Raw genomic sequence first — 15,794 nt, forward strand, 5'->3', positions numbered from 1 at the left:
AGAAGCTGGCGAACCATGTTCCTTCAGGAGCGTTGGAGAACGTTGGCGCGCTAGCTGTCGCTGTTGAATAGGCGATACTAAGATCGCCTGTGCGCGCTGGCAAGCAGGTGAACGCTGGCGAGGAGGTAATCGCTGGCGCGTAGGTGATCGCTGGCGAGCAGAAGGTCGACGCGTGTCATGTGAAAGGACAGGTGGCGCGGCGCGTTCACGAGCAGGAACTGGGAGATCGCTGGCGCGTTGGCGAACATGTGTTTTTGACACACGCGCAGCACGATGTTGCGTAGCCACAGGACCAGGCAGATGGTGAGCAGGGAGCTCAGCAGGAACTAAAGGGTGGTCAGAGACCGCAGGGCGATGGTCCTCAAATGAGCGCTGACGAGCAGGAGAGCGCTGGCGAGGGGGGTGAACATCAGGAGAGAGCCGACGAGCAGGTGAGCGTTGGCGAGCAGGAGAGTCTTGGCGAGCAGGAGTTCGTCGACGAGCAGGAGAGCGCTGAAGATCAGGAGAGCGCTGGCGAGCAGGAGAGCACTTGTGCGCTAGCACTGCTCGCGTAAGGGAAGGATCCCTTAGCCCCGAAGGGACCGTTGCCCGTCGGGTGACGAGTTCTCCAGAAGGCGAAGATCTGGCAGGAGATGGTGAGCGGTCTGCAGAGAGGTTCAAGGAAGGCGGAGCTGTAGGTTAAGGCTGACGAGGAGAGTCCCCCCCGGAGGATGAAGACCCAAAAAGGCGCCTCTTAGTCCCCCTGTAAGGGAAAGGGAGGCCCTTGTGGCGTAGCGGACGGTGAGCCTTACGGCGGAGGCGGCCTCGGGGAAGATCGTCGGGACCATCGGTCCTCCGAAGGGGAGTCTCCGTTAAAGCACTTCCCTCAGAAGGAAGCTGAGCAGCAGCCGAGACCGAAGGACTCCCTTCTCCCTTCGAAGGATGTACGGAAGGAGGAGGAGAGCCTTTAGCACCATCACCCGCAACAGCACCTGCGGCGGATTGCCCAGCCACGTCGGAGGCCTCTGTCACCACGACGTCGACAATAGACAGAGGGTCTACCTCTGCTACCGCCGGCGACTGCTTAACAGCGGCCCCCAACGAGACAAGGTCAATAAGAGCGACCCTGGAGGGCAAGCCCTTAAGCCCCAGGGACGACCAAATCTGTAAAAGATCATCACTGGATAAGGCATTATCAATAACCTCCCCCGGAGGAGGAGGGGGAACCGCCTCGCTATGGGAGGCGACGCCCTCTCCCCCCACCGAAGGTCGGGAAACAGAACAAGGGCCTGCGCTCCCACTCGGCCGACTCTCCTTAGGAGGCGGACGAGGGGGAGCTTCGGAGGAGGTTTGGGCGGCGGAAGAAGAGTCCCGAGAACCTTCCTCCTTCAAGGCTAACCCCGGAGGAGAACGGTCTCTCTTGGACTTCTTCTTACGCCGACGGCCAAACCTCTCCCACTGGGAGGCAGACCACTCCCTGCACTCACGGCACATGTTCTCCTGGTCACACCGTCGGCCCCGACATTGAGGGCAGAGGGTGTGCGGATCCGTATTTACGTCCGACATGAAAGTCCCACAAGGACGACCGGCAACTCCAGGGCATGTACGCATTGTAAAGAAATAACTGAAGGTCAACTTCCAACCAACACACACGCTGAAAAGAAAAAGCAGAAAATTAAAGGCTGTCACGAGGGCAATGAGCAGACACGTCTGATCACCGCCGAGCCAAAAGTGAAGTGAAGCAAGTCACCAGTGTGTGGAGGGGGGAGGGGTAGCAAGCTACCCTTCCCCACCCCCCGCTAACTAGCGCGGGGGTAATCAACCCTCGTTAAAACTATTGGCTCGTCATTTCAGCTGCGCTAAAAGGTAAACCCTCTGTAAATAGCGTGGTTTGTATTTCGGTTACGGAACAACTTTCTTTTTTAGTGTGCGTGCATTTTACCAAATGGAAATTCATGAAAGGAAATGGTGCCCTGGTATGGTTTTCCTGATGAAACAAATGCTATTAGTTTTACACCTACAGAGATTGCAAGATAAAATGTTTTGTATTATTATAATGTATATGAAAGAAAGACGAAACATTTTAGAGTTACAATTTTATCAGAGGTTGAGAAAATCTATCCATCTAATGGATAAAACATATACTGTAGTACGTAAATATCTATACCAAAGCTTCTATGCAATAGAGTAACCTTTTTCTTACTTACATGGATAGGTTTCGGGGAGTACAGGCCTGGGTATCATTAGCTGTGAAGTTAAAAATGGCTGACGATATATGAGGTGGGATCAAGAAGTGAAAAATCTGGACATCTTTGTACGCTCCATACACATACACTTGTCTTCCTGCCAGTTCTTCATATAGCACCGTTCCCCCTGAATTAGATGTAAAAAGATCAATGGTTTCATAAGTGAACTCAAAACAACAAATTTTCAGACCCAACTAACAAATACAAACAAAATTTGTTTAATGCAACATTTAATCTAATCAAACGTCAAATCTGTAAAAAATACATACCGTACTATAGCCTTACTGAATCAATTACCCAAGTCCCAAAAGGGCAGACTGCTGCTAACACTAACAGAAAAAATATATAGCAATAACATGAGAGAAGGAGACACCTGTGAAATGCAGTAAAATGACAAATTCGTAGATAATTTGTATTTTTCCTAACTATACAAAACTTAGCTATTTACATGGGGTAATTACTTCGGCGTAGCTGAACGACGAGCCATAAAAGTTTTTACGAGGGTTCCCTACCCCACCGCTAGTTAGCGGGGGGTAGGGAGGGGTAGCTAGCTAACCCTCCCCACCCCCCTCACACACACACACACACCGGTGAAAGGCTCACTTTACTTAGAGGTAGGACTTATCTTGGGGGACAGGGCTGGCGGGCACATATGTGTAAATAGCTAAGGTTTGTATAGTTAGGAAAAATACAAATTATCTACGAATTTGTCATTTGTTCCGTAACTGAAATACTGTACAAACCCCGCTATTTACTTGGGGTGACTTAACCCTTAGGAAGGGTGGTAAGTACCCTGCCATACTGGCTTTGGCTTGCCCAGGGACCCCAAACCCGAGTTTGGATGAACTCATGGGTTGAGGGGGCCCCTGCTCCTCGCAGACAGTTGTGAGACTTCTGCGGCCTACGTAAGCTGTGTGTGAAGGTGAGCAGTGACTCATCCTAGGAAGTTGACCTGGAGTGCTTCAGATGGAAATCTAGGCTAGGACTCTCCCAATACCACTTCGTCAGGGTATGGGGACATGACAGTATTACAACTTAATACTAGGAACACAATGGAGCATGGTTTACCTGCAGAGGTTCGAGGTCAGCTGTGCAAAGGACCCAGGATGCTGTTTTTCTCCAAGGAAGAAGAGGATGAAGAAAAGAAAAGGGCCAGACAGATCTTTTCATTCACACAGACTAAAACCGGGTAACAATGCCCTCAACCTTCTGCTATTTGTCCAATAAGGAGCCTGAGGTTAGACCAGCTGTTGTGCAGCCACCACAGGTCCGATAGAGAACGTATCGAGCCTCCTGTGTGTCACGTCTTGCAGGTAGTGGGCCGTGAAGGTGGTCTGACGCTTCCACACCCCAGCTTGCAGGACCTGCGTCACCAAAAAGTTCTTCTTGAAGGCCAGGGACGTAGCCACGCCCCTGACCTCATGTGCCCTAGGGCGACATGAGGGAGGAGGGTCAGGATTCAAGGCCAGATGAATTACCTTGCGAATCCAGGTATTCCTGGTGACCCTCCTCTTCATCTCCCCGGTGCTCACGAACAAGGCTCGCACCTAGGGGCGGACTGCAGCTGTTCTTTTAAGATACAACCTCAGACTCCTCACTGGGCACAGTAGGAGATGGTCTGGGTCATCTGTTACAGAATGGAGACTCGAAACCTGGAAGGAGTCGAACCTTGGGTCCGGCAATCCCGGGTTCTGAGTCTTGGCAACAAACTCAGAGACGAAGCTGAACGTTACCTCCCCCCATCCCCTTGAATGGGCGACGTCGTAGGAGAGACCATGAAGTTCACTGACTCGCTTGGCCGAGGCCAAAGCTAGCAGGAACACCGTCTTCCAGGTAAGGTGGCGATCAGAAGCCTGGCGTAATGGTTCGTAGGGAGGTCTCTTAAAGAGACCTGAGAACTCGAACCACGTTCCAAGGAGGAGGTCTCACTTCCGACTGAGGGCAGGTAAGTTCATAACTCCGTATGAGGAGAGATAGTTCCAGCGAGGAGGAAATGTCCATTCCTTTGAGCCTGAAGGCAAGACTTAAGGCTGAGCGATAGCCTTTCACCGGCGAGACTGAAAGGCGCATTTCTTCCCGCAGATAAACGAGGAACTCCGCTATTGCTGGTAAAGTGGCATCGAGGGGAGAGATACCCCTTCCACGGCACCAACCACAGAAAACTCGCCACTTCGCCTGGTAGACTCCTGCGGATGACTTGCGCAGGTGGCCATACATTCTGTTCGCAACTTGCTGCGAAAATCCTCTCTCTGTGAGGAGATGCTGGATAGTCTCCCGGCGTGAAGTCGAAGCGAAGCTACGGCTTTGTGGTAGATGTTGGAGTGTGGTTGTTTGAGTAGCTCGTGACGTGAAGGGAGTTCTCTCGGAACCTCCGTGAGGAGCTGCAGAAGGTCCGGGAACCACTCTGCATGATGCCATAGCGGAGCTATCAAGGTCATCGAGACATTGACCGATGTTCTGGTCTTGTTGAGTACCCTCCTCATTAGACAGAACGGGGGAAAGGCGTACTCATCGACGTTGTCCCACCGTTGTTGAAAGGCATCTTGCCAGAGAGCCTTGGGGTCAGGGACTGGGGAGCAGTACAGCGGGAGCTTGGTGTTCAGCGCCGTAGCGAACAGATCCACCGTCGGGGAACCCCACAAAGTCAGGACTTTGTTGGCTATCTGAGGATCCAAAGACCACTCGGTACTCACTATCTGCGTCGCTCTGCTCAGACTGTCGGCGAGAACATTCCTTTTGCCTTGAATGAAGCGAGCCGCTAGTGAAATAGAGTGGACTTCGGACCATCTCAGGATCTCTACTGCAAGATGGGATAGCTGTTCCGAAAAGGTACCTCCCTGCTTGTTGATATAAGCCACCACTGTGGTGTTGTCGCTCATCACCACCACAGAGGGGCCCGCCAGGACTTGGTGGAACTTCTGAAGTGCCAGGAACACGGCCTTCATTTCTAGCAGGTTTATATGAAGGTACTTTTCTGATTCTGACCACAGGCCTGAGGTCCTGTGGCTCAGAACGTGCCCCCCCCCCCCCCCTTTGTTTCATGCGTCCGAAAACAGCATCAAATCCAGGGAAGGGACGAGAAGATCCACTCCCTTTCGTAGATTCTCGTCTGCCATCCACCAACTGAAATCCACCCGTTCCGCAGGTCCCATCGGGATCAAGGTGTCCGGGGAGTCGTGTCCTTGACTCCACCGAGACTTGAGTCGCCACTGGAGGGATCTCATTCTGAGGCGACTGTTGGGAACGAGACGAGTCAAGGAGGAGAGGTGGCCGAGGAGACGAAGCCACAATTGGGCTGGGAGTTCTTCTCGATTGAGGAAAGGTCTTGCAACCTTCCTCAGCCTTGCTATCCTTTCGTCTGATGGGAAGGCTTTGTGGAGATTGGTGTCTATGACCATGCCTAGATATACCAGTTTCTGAGAGGGCTGCAGGGAGGACTTCTCGAGATTTACCACGATCCCAGATCCTGGCAAACTTCGAGGAGTCTGTCTCGGTGGCGAAGAAGGGTTGCCTCCGAGTCCGCTAGGATCAGCCAGTCGTCCAGATAACGAAGGAGACGGATGCCGATCCTGTGGGCCCACGAAGAGATGATGGTGAATACTCTGGTGAACACCTGAGGAGCTGTGGAGAGACCGAAACACAGCACCTTGAACTGGTAGATCTTGTTGTCTAGGCAAAATCGCAGGTACTTCCATGAAGACGAATGGATTGGGATCTGGAAGTACGCGTCCTTCAGGTCCAGTGTGCACATGAAGTCTCGTGGTCTCACTGCAAGTCTGACCGTGTCTGCCGTCTCCATGCTGAATGGAGTCTGCTTGACAAACCCGTTCAGGGTCGAGAGGTCGATGACTGGTCTCCAGCCTCCAGACGCCTTTCTCACAAGAAAGAGTCGACTGTAGAAGCCTGGGGACCCGTCTACAACCTCCTGGAGAGCGTCCTTCTCCAACATGGTCTGGACTTTGGCCCGGAGGGCCTGCCCCTTTGCCGATCCCATGGCAAAAGAGCTCAACGACACTAGATTCGCTGTCAGGGGAGGTAGAGAGTCTGTGAACGGGAAGCGATAACCTAGAGAGATCACGGAGACCGTCCAGGCATCCGCCCCGAGTTGCTGCTACCTTGTCGTGCAACTCTGTAGGCATCCCCCCACTGGTGGACATGCAGGGGGATTGCCAACCCTAGTGCTTCCGGCCTCGGCTGGTACCTCTAGGGTTTTTGCCTCCCCTGGAGGACTTCTTGCCCCTTCTGCTCTTGGCAGGAAAGGGCTTAGACACCTTGGGCTTCGCTGCGGTGGTTGTCTTCTTTGTGTCCTTAGCCAGACGGGGCTGCTGGACTGCTGGAGGTTTGTAGGGCCTCGATGTCAGGGCCCTGTGGATGAGAGAATCCTGGTTGGACTTCCTCCACCTCTAAGCAGTGAGCTCCACGTCCTTAGGCTCAAACAGGCTCTTACCGAGAACGGAAAAGTGTCTGAGCCTGCTAGCCTCTGCACTGGGTACCTTATGATGGAACCTATCGGCCACAGCGTCCCGACGCTTGAGGATCGTATTGGCCCACAAGCTCGAGACTTGGTGGGCCAGAAACTCAATGGTCCGTGTGCCCGAGAGAAGAAAGGTTTCCAGCGCTTTCCTGGTGCTTTCTTTGGAGAGGTCCTCGGACCGCACCAGGATGCCCAGAGACCCCAGCCAGATGTCGAGCCACGAAGTCGCCTGCATGGCGCACTTGGTGACCTTCTCCTGGCTCAGGATCTCAGTGGCTGAGAAGGACACGTGCCGGTTGGAGAGTTTCTCAAGAGGGACTCCCCCTGTGAGTTCTTCCACTGAGTGGTGTAAGGGAAGACTCAGACAAGACTCCTCGAGGATCTCGAAGTACCTCCTCTGATGGACTCGAGGAGGAGGGAGGAACTTATTACCAGCACTCGATCTGCTGGAGGAGGCAAGCTCAGAGAGCTGGCCCTCGATCCTGTATCTGGCACTCTTCATCCCTTGAGACCAGGGCAAAGCTGCACTGGCCCTAGAGGGTTTCTGGGTGCCGTAGATGTGGTCCAGGACCGTATCCTTCCCTTCACGAGGTGGGACCTCACGGTCTGGGATCCCATTAAGGTTCCTCATGAGGGTCAGGACTTGCCAGAATGCGTGTTCTGACTCCTGGTGCTCTTCTCCCGAAGGACTTGCAGCGAAGTCTCCCGTCCCCAGTGGCTCTTCCTGGGGGGACACGTGGACATCCTCGACAGCTCTAGACAGTTCCTGCCTGATCCTCGCTGACAATTTTGGAATCGTCTTAGAGTCCTTAGGCTCCCTCCTGGGCGGGATACAGGACTCGGGCAGCGAAGGGGGCAGGCTCTTCTCCACCTCTGGACGAGAAGACCTCTCGGGGAGAGGAGGAGCCTCCCCCATTGGTGCGATGGGGGAGTGTTCCAGCTCATCTGACTCTCCTGAGGAGGGGTAATCCTCCTCCGCAGGGGAGGGCGAGAAGGTTTGAGGGGGAGAAGGAGCCTTGCGCAAGGATCTGCGGAGAAAGAATAGGCCTCGGAGGAGGATCCACGGGAGAGACTCCTCTCTTCCTCTTCAGGGGGGAGGAAGCGGCCGCTGGTTCGAGTCCCGAATCAGAGAGGGCAGGCTTAATAGCCTGCACCAGGGCTCTGACTAGGGTGCCGAACCAGGGCTGCTGTCTGACAGTCGCGCTGTCAGACACCCCCTCTGAAGGGAAGGGAAGGAGACGTAACCACGATTGGGCTGGAAGCTCTTCTCGTCTGAGGAACGGATCTGTGACCCTCCTCAGCCTTGCTAACCTGTCATCTGATGGAAAGGCTTTGTGGAGATTGGTGTCCAATATCATGCCTAGATATACCAGTCGTTGAGATGGAGGCAGAGAAGACTTCTCGGGATTTACCATGATCCCTAGATCTTGGCAAAGTCCCAGAAGCTTGTCTCGGTGTCGAAGAAAGGTCGACTCCGAGTCTGCCAGGATCAGCCAGTCGTCCAGATAGCGGAGGAAACGGATGCCGATCCTGTGTGCCCACGAAAATATCAGGGTGAACACTCTGGTGAATACCTGGGGTGCTGTGGAGAGACCAAAACATAGCACCTTGAACTGGTAGATATTGTTGTGTAGGCTGAACCTTAAGTACTTCCTGGAAGACGGATGGATTGGGATCTGGAAGTACGCGTCCTTTAGAACCAGTGTACACATGAAGTCTGCTGTCTCCATGCTGAACGGAGTTTGTTTGACAAACTTGTTCAGAGATGAGAGGTCGATGACGGGTCTCCAGACCCCAGACGCCTTCTTTACGAGAAAGGGTCGACTCAAGGAGCCTGGGTAGCCGTCAACGACCTCCTGAAGAGCATCCTTCTTGAGCATGGTCTCGAATTCTGCCGGAAGGGCTAGCCCCTTTAGCGATCCATGGCATAGGCGCTCAACGCCACTGGATTCGCTGTCAGGGGAGGAAGAGACGTTAAGAACGGGACGCGATATTCCTGACTGATCACGGAGATCGTCCAGGAATCGGACTCGAGTTGCTGCCACCTGAATGCGCAGCTTGCCGGCATCCCCCCACTGGTGGACATGCAGGGGGATTGCCAATCTTAGTGCTTGCGGCCTTGGCCGCTCCCTCTAGGATTCTTGCTTCCCCTGGAGGACTTTCCGCCCTTCTTGTCTTTGACAGGAAAGGGCTACTGCTTGGACACGTTCGTCTTTGCTCCCGCTGCCGGTTTCGTCGTCTTGGATTGGCGAGGTTGTTGAGGTGCTGGAGGTTTGTAGGGCTTATATGTAAGAGCCCTTTGGAGAAGAGAATCGTGGTTCGATTTCCTCCACCTCTCAGCTGCCTGTTCCGCATTCTTGGGCTCAAACAGACTCTTTCCCAAGATGGAAGAGTGTCTGAGCTTGCAGGTATCTACGGCTGGGACCCTCGAGTGGAACCTCTCGGCCACCGCATTACGTCGTTTCAAGATCGAGTTTGCCCACAAGTTCGAAACTATGTGGGCCAGAAACTCAATGGAATGTGTGCCCAAGAGAAGGAAGGTCTCCAAGATTTTCCTGATGCTCTCCTTGGACAGATCCTCAGGTCGCAGCAGGATGCCCAGAGACCCTAGCCAGACATCCAGCCACGAAGTGGCCAGTATGGCGCACTTTGCGACCTTCTCCTGACTCAGGATCTCTGTTGCCGAGAATGTCACCTGCCGGCTAGAGAGTCTCTCAAGAGAGACTCCCCTGGTAAGCTCTTCCACGGAGTGGTGCTCTGAATCATGCTGCTCTCCTCCTGGTGAACTGGCAGCAAAGTCTCCTGTCCCCAAATGCTCTACTTGAGGGAACTCTTATAGAGTCCTTCGATTCCCTCCTAGGAAGAAAATGTAACTCCAACAAAGAAGTCTGAGGGCTCTTCTCTCCCTAACACAAGATGAATCTCCTGCTCGAGGTGGGGTTTCTCCCATTGGTGCGGTGGGAGAAGGTCTCACCTTGGTAGAGGGAGCACGCTGGCGCTCGCGCGATGGGAAAACCCCAGGGGTCGGGGTCGCGTGCGAGACACTGGCGCTCGCGCGATGGGAAAAACCCCGGGGTCATGCGCGAGAGACCGTTAAAAACACTTTCGTGCCAGTGTGCGGGGGCGCGAGAGAGACATCATAGGGTGAGCAGAAATCAGATTGAAGAGCCCGTGAAAAATGTCGGCGCGTGCGCGCGGCTGTTAGCGTGCACGCGTACGAGGTTGTTGGAGCTTGAAAATCGTCGGCGCTTGTGCGCGAAAGAAGATCGACAGTGCTAAAGATCGACGGCGCTGAAAGATCGTCGGCGCTTGTGCGTGCAAGAAGATCGTCAGCGCTTGAAGATCGCCGGCGTTTGCACGCAAAAGAAGATCGCCGGCGCTTGCGCGCACAAGAAGATTATCGGCGCTTGATCGCGTAAGAAGATCGTTGGCGCGGGGAACCATCGGAGCCTGTGCGCGGACAATCGTCGGAGCTTACGTGCGTAGGGAGATTGTCAGCACTAGCGCGCCAAAGAAGATCGTCAGCGCTTGGAGATCGTCAGCGCTTGGAGATCGTCAGCGCTTGGAGATCGTCAGCGCTTGCGCGTAAGAAGATCGCCAGCGCTCGCTCGTGAAGGAAGATCGTCGGCGCTTGCACGCCTAAGAAGATCGTCAGCGCTAGCACACAAAAGAAGATCGTCGGCGCTAGCGCGTGTACGAAGATCGTCAGCGCTAGCGCACAAGAGAAGATCGTCGGCGCTAGCGCGTGTACGAAGATCGTCGCCACTTGCGCGCGTAAGAAGATCGTCGCCGCAAGCAAGATCATCGGCGCTAGCGCGCAAAGAAGATTGTCGGCGCTAGCGCGCGTACGAAGATTGTTGCCGTAGGAAGATCATCGGCGAGCACGAGCACGCGCGTGCTAAGATGAAGGGACAGCTAACAGGACGATCCGGAACTGGGACGATCAGGACTGGAACAGGATTCCTCTGGATGGAATTCTCAGGAATAGCAGGAACAGTAGGCGAGCGCTTGTGCACAATTGCGCGCGAGCGCGCAGGGGATACCTGGCGCTTAAGGGACTTACTCTCAGTGTGAGAAAGCCCCTTTTGCCCCGAAGGGACTGGTGCCCGTTGGAGAACGGGGTGCGTAGGTGCCCACAGCGTCAGCAGCCAGGAACGGAGATGGCAGGTCAGCAGGTCTAGGAGATGGCGAACTGTGGAGAGGTCCCGAACAGCCGGCTGGTCTAAACAGGAACAGTCCTCCGAAGAGGGGTCTCTATAAGTGGCGGCCTCTCTCGCGAACGAGAGAGGTGAACACTTCGTAGAAGAGACTAAAGACACTGATGATGGCGCCCCTTAGGGCCGTTGGATCAGCAAGCTGACCTATAAGGAGCAATCCTCCGAAGAGGAGTCCTTATGAGTGGCCTCCCTCGCAAACAAGAGAGGTCACAAGATTGATCCTGCAGCTGCTCAGCTCCTTGAGCATAGCTGCAGGTGCGACCGCTCAGCCAAGAGCATAGTCGCACGAAATTCCATGGTCCGGCCTTGCAATCGCTCAGCCCCTTGAGCAAGGTTACAAGAGCGGTCGCTCAGCACCAAGAGCATAACCGCCCGAGGACCAGGAAAATCCAACCAGGAATTATTAAGGAAAGAGAAGTTCCCCCCTGCAGGGGAAAAAACTCATACCTGGGAAGGGAACCTCCCTCGGAAGGGAAGTTACCTACCCCTGGAGGCGAACATCCTGAGCGTTCTAAGATAAACTAAAGAGCTGACAGTTGTCACGGGAGAACTTCTAAGAGAAGGGAACACGCTCATGACGATGTCCTAGAGAGGCAGCAGCAACAGCAGACTCCCAAGGCACAAACAGGGCAGCTCTGCTTCGTTGGCACATTTAGGCAAACGAAGAAACCAGAATCGTAACTGGGAAAATAAAATAAATAATTAGTTAACAAAAATTCCCCCGGGAGGAACTCCGAAGAGAAACCCCAAGGGGGTAGGAACATAAGAATTACAAACAAAGTATGCGCCCTCCTCCCCCACTGACATTCACGGGAGAAGGGGGAGGGCGGAGAACTGTAACAAAAACAGAATTATAATTATGTAATTCATTTAAGAATGTTCACAAATACAGTAGTAAGAACGACTGAACCCCGAAGGGAAGTGTTCTCCACAAAAACTGAAAAGTTAACAAATACAATTAGATTCATTGAAAATAATTGAGACAAATAAACGGAATACCAACTCAACCCGCAACGGGAAAGAGGCTACCGTAATAGTACGTAGGAGTAGTAAAAGGGTGAACGACCTCGAGTAGAGAGAGAGACCATAGTCAAACTAAACTCCCACATTCCCTTCGCTGAGAGACCAAGTTCCCCGCAGGGAAGGAGGAACAGCGGGGAAAACAGATGAATGGAGAAAGTCCAACGATGACGATTCCCCCCGGCGGCCGAAAATCGGAAGCCGAAGGAACGACCGAAGGACCAAGAGATCGTGCCCCATGACGTGCAACCGCGATGGCCTGGAACTACGCGGTGACTTTGTCGTATACTACACACACACAACACAAACACTGAAAAGGAAACTTACTATATTTCTATACCCAAATATATACATAAACATAAAGAATGTTTATATATATATTAAGTATAAGAAAAAGTAAGTAATTAAGTAAAGACAAAACATTAATGGCTGCCAAGCGAGGGTGAGAGCAGACACATCTGCCCAACACCCGAGCCAAAAGCGAAGTGAACCAGTTCACCGGTGTGTGAGGGGGGAGGGGTAGCTAGCTACCCCTCCCCTACCCCCTCACTAACACGCGAGGGGGTAGTTAAATCTAATGGCTCGCCATTTAAGCTACGCCGAAAGTACTGTAATACCCAATGTAAATACTGTAGCGTGGTTTGTATTTCGGTTACGGAACAAATAATATTTAATAAGATCATATTAAGACCAACAGAAAAACAGCTAGACTTAAACCAAACAAGAGCACAGGCAAGCTTTAAAAGTGGGTATTAAAAATTTGACCATATCCATGTAATTAACCAGCTAATGGAATAACCAACAGAATATGACAAACCATTATGTATGGCTTTTATAGACTATAAGAAAGCATTTTATTCTGTAAAAAAAAACCTCAGCAGCAATGAAAGCCATTAAAAATCAGGAACCGACGAATCTTATGTTAGAACGCTTCAAGGCATCTATACAATAAGTATATCAATCCTAAAACTACATAAACATAGTGAAAAAATTCTGATTGAATATGAAGTTAGACCGGGAGACCCATCTCTCCTAAATTATTCACAGCATGGCTAGAAATTTTTAAGAATTTAGATTGGGAAATGTAGGAATTCATATTAACAACTTAAGATTTGCAGATGACATAGTTAAGTTTAGTGAATCATGGGAGGAATTACAAAAGATGATAGAAGATTTGAATACAGAAAGCAGAAATGTAAGACTGAAAATTAATATGAGTAAAACTAAGATAAGGTTCAATGAATATGCAGAGACACAACAAATAAGATTTATGGATAAACCTCTAGAGATAGTTAATGAAGTACTTAATCAGATTGTCATACCAGTATTAACTTACGCATCAGTAACTTGGAGCCTTATTAACCTTAGAACATAAGTTAGGTACAACTCAAAGAGCTATGGAAAGAATAATGATAGAAGTAACAATAAGAGGCACAAAAACAACATGGATACAAAAACAAACTAAAGTAGAGGATATTCTAACAACATGTAAGAAAAAGAAATGGACATTAGCAAGACATATAATAATAATGACAGACAATAGATGGACATTAAGAATAACAAAATGGGTCCCTAGAGATTGTAAAACAAGTAGGGGAAGGAAAAGAAGATGATAGATTGATGGGGTAAGAAAGTTTGTAGGTGTGGACTAGCATAAAAAGACCATAAACAGACACAAGTGGATGGACATATCTAAGGCCTTTGTTCTGAATTGGACTAGTTACAGCTGATGATAATGATGACATTATACATATATATATATATATATATATATATATATATATATATATATATATATATATATATATATATATATATATATATATATATATACTGTATATATATATATATATATATATATATATATATATATATATATACTGTATATATATATATATATATATATATATATATATATATATATAAGTTCAAGATATTTGCAATAATTCAACAAGAACAAGTTATCAAATTATTCAAAACATTAAGAGAATTGCTACAAGTCATGCAGTCAATGGGTTGTGTGGACGCAAGAATAGTTAGAGACAGTTTCAAGTTATTGGAGACAAGATATACATCAACTGAAGAGTCTAGAGCTTTCATATATGTGGCCCCAAGACTATATAACATGCTCCCACCAGACATCTGAAAGCCTGAAGATGTTAAAGGTTTCAAGAATAGGCTGAAGACACTTGTTTTTCTAAGTCTCTCGATAATGTGGATTTGACAGAGCCTTTGTAGTCCAGTGGGAGACAGTAAAAGCACATTTTACAAGAAAACCACTTAACCTAACCTGGGAGTCATATCCTAACCTACTTACTTACCAAGGGGCGTAGCTCCTTAGACTATTGTATTCTTAGCTTACCCTGTCCCAACAAACTACATAAACCTAGTTTGACAGTTAACGCGAATAAACACAGTATGATACTCTAATATACCAAAAGAATGTGTATGTCCTGCTGTGCATAGGAACAGGAAAACAGCTTTATGTATATATATATATATATATATATATATATATATATATATATATATATATATATATATATATATATATATATATATATGAGTGTGTGTGTGTATGTATATAGGGGTGTATGCATGAAAGCGGCCACCTGCCTGTATGATTACGGCTATCTTAGAATACGGCAGCGTAAGGGTGGTCGCAGGGGGGCGTTAGCCTAGCACTCCCCCCCCCGTTAGATAAGTAGGTAAGGACATAGCTTGTAGGTTAGGTTAGGGGGGGAAAGTTGAGCTTAGTTGATGTCCATTTTTAATCCACAAGGGAGGAACTGGCCGCTGACATACAAAGGCCCTTTTATATACATATACATATATATATATATATATATATATATATATATATAAATATATATATATACATAAATATATATAATATAAATATATAAATATATATATACATAAATATATATAATATAAATATATAAATATATATATACATAAATATATATAATATAAATATATATATAAATATATATATATATAAATATATATATATGTATATATACATAAATATACATATATAAATATATATATATAAATATATATATACATAAATATATAAATATATATATATATATATATACACACACATATACACAGGTAGTCTTTGGCTACATCAACAAGGCAGAAGTGAACTTACCATTGGGGCTGAAGGTAGCAGCATTCTCCGACTGAGCAACAGTAGGAAAAGTTATAAGACACAAAATGCTAAAACACGAAGCTGCTGCACCAGGTAAAACGATTCTCCTTCGTGATGATTGTGAAGACCAAGAACAATGGGACCTCATCATGATGGCCAAGCCTTCCACCAATTTACTAATTTAGCAATTTTACCCGGCCCGCAAGCATTCCACTACTTTATAAAACTTGTGATGGCCATAAAGTCGTCCTACGATACTTCATTTTCGACTCACTGGACTTTAGATAACGAGAATTGACGCAACGCATTCAGAGGGAGCGTCACTGATAAGATTACGGGGAATAAAGACAGCTTCTGCTACACAAATGTCAACATGAAAACAAATGGCAATCGGAATGCGTAACGATCTCCACAACGAAAATGGAATTTATTCGCTATGCATAGGTGATGAACTTTATCTATAATGACATTATTTTTCAAATATATGAATAATTTAATTGTATTTACATATGCAGGAATAATTCACCTTTTGTTTTAAGCTAACAATTTCTAGACTATATAAAATTTGCATTATGACATCCCATTATCAATAGCGCATATATATATATATATATATATATATATATATATATATATATATATATATATATATATATATATATATATATATATATATATAGTGTATACGTGTGTGCGTG

General features: G+C 48.6%; 1 protein-coding gene across 1 annotated transcript in view; it reads right to left on the bottom strand.

Moving 5' to 3' along the window:
- LOC137630622 (post-GPI attachment to proteins factor 6-like) overlaps window positions 1-15,458 on the bottom strand; it is a 131,034-nt gene extending 115,576 nt beyond the window's left edge. Inside the window, exons 1-2 of the mRNA XM_068362226.1 lie at window positions 15,097-15,458; window positions 2,187-2,352 (exon numbers count right to left, since the gene is read on the bottom strand). Coding sequence (XP_068218327.1) covers window positions 2,187-2,352; window positions 15,097-15,247 — 317 coding nt within the window. The 5' untranslated portion in view covers window positions 15,248-15,458. The remainder of the gene's footprint in view (window positions 1-2,186; window positions 2,353-15,096) is intronic.
- Between the last annotated feature and the right edge of the window lie 336 nt (window positions 15,459-15,794).

Source organism: Palaemon carinicauda, chromosome 38 (assembly GCF_036898095.1).
Source record: "Palaemon carinicauda isolate YSFRI2023 chromosome 38, ASM3689809v2, whole genome shotgun sequence".
Lineage (NCBI taxonomy): Eukaryota > Metazoa > Arthropoda > Malacostraca > Decapoda > Palaemonidae > Palaemon > Palaemon carinicauda.